General features: G+C 54.6%; 1 protein-coding gene across 3 annotated transcripts in view; it reads left to right on the plus strand.

The window, feature by feature from the left end:
* The first annotated feature begins 1,156 nt into the window (after positions 1 to 1,156).
* The window catches only part of ELF3 (E74-like factor 3 (ets domain transcription factor, epithelial-specific)), a 7,768-nt gene continuing 5,653 nt past the window's right edge, over positions 1,157 to 3,271 (plus strand). Inside the window, exons 1-2 of one of the 3 annotated variants that reach the window (XM_011931753.1) lie at positions 1,157 to 1,287; positions 2,506 to 2,676. In XM_011931753.1, coding sequence (XP_011787143.1) covers positions 1,269 to 1,287; positions 2,506 to 2,676 — 190 coding nt within the window. In that variant the 5' untranslated portion in view covers positions 1,157 to 1,268. Of the gene's footprint in view, positions 1,288 to 1,879; positions 2,199 to 2,505; positions 2,677 to 3,271 lie in introns of those variants that run through there. The other 2 variants (XM_011931754.1, XM_011931755.1) reach the window with 2 other exon arrangements.

Consider the following 3,271-nt stretch of genomic DNA (forward strand, 5'->3'; position numbering starts at 1 on the left):
GTGGAGTCACCTTTTGTTTGAGTAACCATTTCACCCACCCTGGCTGAGGGTGGCCAGGAACTCCGCAAGTTATGCATTAATGGAGGTGGGTCAGACAGATCCTACATTTTTTTTTTTTTTTTTTGAGATGGAGTGATTACAGGTGTGAGCCACCCGATCCTACATTTTTAGATGCATAAAAATCTGGATCTGGGCTAGGCACGGTGGCTCATGCCTGTAATCCCAGTACTTTGGGAGGCCGAGGCAGGCAGATCACAAGGTCAGGAGATCGAGTCCATCCTGACTAACACGGTGAAACCCCATCTCTACTAAAAATACAAAAAGCCGGGTGTGGCGGTGGTCTGTAATCCTGGCTACTCGGGAAGCTGAGGCAGGAGAATTGCTTGAACCCAGGAGGCAGAGGTTGCAGTGAGCAGAGATCGCGCCACTGCACTCCAACCTAGGTGACAGAACAAGATTCCACCTCAAAACAAAACAAACAAACAAAATGCTAGATCTGGAAGAGATCTTAGGGATTATTAAATTCAGACAACCTCATTTTTTATAGATGAGGAAACAAGCGCAGACTCCAAGGGTCTCACCCAAGATGACGCAGTTGCAGATGTTGACTACACGTCTCCTGCCTCAGCCACCTGTATTACCCCATTCAGGATCTCAAGGAGGGTCTATAAGACCCTGTCCATTGTGTTTCAGGCTGAGTCCATAGAGACAACCACAGACATGGGGGACTCTGCCCACAGGGAAGGCAAGGGCTCTGGCCATGGAGCTGGGAGGGAAGGCTCTGAGTCCTGTGCAGGGAAAGAGCAAGGGTTTCGTGTACAACACACCTGCATACCTGGGTGTGAATCTCAGCCCCACCCCTTCACCAACTCTGTGTGGCCTGGGCAAGCCATTCTAAGGGAACCCTCCACGCTGCAACTTTCTTGTCTATAAAATGGGAGTAACCATGCATTCCTTACAGGACTTTTTTGGTGTGAGGATTAAATGAGAGAATATGTTGAAAAGTGCTTGGTAAATATATTAATACTATGCGTTCCCTCTTCTTTGAATGACGTGACCCAGATAGTCAGGCTTCTGACCACTAGAGGGCAGCAGAAGGCACTGGAAAACTGGGCCGAGTGAACCAGAGATTAGATGGAGTCCAGAGAGCAGGGATGAATTTATCCGTGTGGATTCCGGCAACTCCGGCAGGGAGGGCTTCAGCAGGCGCTGAGGGAAGAACTTTCAAGCAGAGCCGGGTCTCTTCAGGAGTGACTGCAGCAACCCTGATGCTTGGATGGAGTCCAGGTGATGGTAGTGAAGACCTTGCCAACAGATTGAGTGCTGGAGAAGGACCCCTTTAGTGGGGACCCTGGAGCCAAGGCTAGGCTGGCAGGCCCAGCCACCACCAATTAATCCATGAGTATTGCCCAGCGTTGAGCCTGGAGCATCTGCCAGCCCCTGGCCAGAGTCCTGGGTGTTCTGGGAAAAACCCCTAAACCTAGTAACTCCTCTCCCTACTAGGCCTCTTTGTCGCCGAATCTCTGGAATTTAGGGGCCAGCAGCTTTCTGATCCAGGTCAGCCAAGGGTTCACAGTCCCTCACTTTCCCTCCCCCTGCCTGGCCCATCTCTGGCCTGGCCCCTGGGAGGATTTTCCTGGGCCAGAGGGCAGCAGAAAGCACGGATGCCCACCCCAGCAATGTTCCCGCCACCTGCCCAGGCTAGTGCCCTGTGCCCAGCCCCAGAGGGTGCGGGATGACAGACTCTGACAATCATTAAACCAGCCGGGCCTGATTTCCCAGCACCGCCCGCTAAGATCCGGGCCAAGTGGCACTGAATATGCAAATCACCTGGGGCCAGGAGCCCAGTCTAAAGGCCAGGAAATCCCCTCCGTCCAATGAGCCACCAGCTCAGGTTACTGCAAGGGACGTACTATAAAGGCCTGAGCTCAGGGAGGAGCTCCCTCCAGGCTCTATTTAGAGCCAGGTAGGGGATCACAGCGGCCAGACACCTCAGCGCTACCTGGCAGAACTGGATTTCTCTCCCACCTGCGGCTTAAGCCTGACTGCCGGCCTGCCTGCCACAGCAAGACTCCACCACTCCGGTAGGATTCCCTGCCTGTCATTCCCTAGAACAGCTCTTGGGAAACTGCAGAGGGGTCCAGAGGATTTGCGGTTCTGAATCTGCGCACTCCAGTCTAGGATCTCCGAGCAAGAGCGTAGGTGTTCTAAGTGTCGAAGAACAGAGAGAGATTGTCTCTGGGAGGGCAGAATGGCCATGACGCTGCCAGTCTGGCTCCAGGGCCCTAGAGATCTGAGGAGGGAAGTCCAGCTGGAGGCTCCTGTGGTCCTGCCCTGGTCTGAGATCTTGGAGCCCTGCTTGAAGAGAGGGTGTCCGCAGAGTTGATGATCTTCCTGCCCCTGGGGGCTACTCTTGCCATCGTTGGGCAAAGCAGAGTAGCTGGGAGTGTAAGGAGAGGACCCTCGTCCCCTCACCAACCTCATCCCCTCTCCCCCTACCCACAGGTAGCCTCATGGCTGCAACCTGTGAGATTAGCAACATTTTTAGCAACTACGTCAGTGCGATGTACAGCTCAGATGACTCCACCCTGGCCCCTGTTCCCCCTGCTGCCGCCTTTGGGGCCGATGACTTGGTGCTGACCCTGAGCAACCCCCAGATGTCATTGGAGGGTACAGGTGGGTCTCAGCGGGGTGGGATGGGGCACGGAGTGGGAGACAGATCCATCTAAGGTCCTGTTAGACAAATGGGAGAATGGGCAGCGAGGAGGGTCTCTGGGCGTATTCCAGGGCTAGAGGCTGAGACTTAGTGACTGAGGTGCTGGGGGTTGTGGGGCTGTGACAGTCAGAGGGAGGTGTCAGATACCAGGACAAGGGTGTTGTGAATGCTACCTCCTGCCCCTACTCTTGGGATGACTCCAAGGGCTGAGGCATGAATCCCCAGTGTGCTCCAGGAATGGGGCTGTGTGGGCTGGGAATGGTGGCTCACACCTGTATTCCCAGCACTTTGGGAGGCTGAGCCGGGGGGATCACCTGAGGTCAAGAGTTGGAGACCAGCCTGGCCAACATGGTGAAACCCCGTCTCTACTAAAAATACAAAAAAATTTTAGCCCGTCTTGGTGGTGGGCACCTGTAAGCCCAGCTACTCGGGAGGCTGATGCAGGAGAATTGCTTGAACCCAGGAGGTGGAGGTTGCAGTGAGGCGAGATCGCGCCATTGCACCCCAGCCTGGGCGACAGGAGCGAAACTCCATCGCAAACAAACAAACAAACAA

This window comes from Colobus angolensis, unplaced genomic scaffold, assembly GCF_000951035.1.
Source record: "Colobus angolensis palliatus isolate OR3802 unplaced genomic scaffold, Cang.pa_1.0 Scaffold91, whole genome shotgun sequence".
Classification (NCBI taxonomy): Eukaryota; Metazoa; Chordata; class Mammalia; order Primates; family Cercopithecidae; genus Colobus; species Colobus angolensis.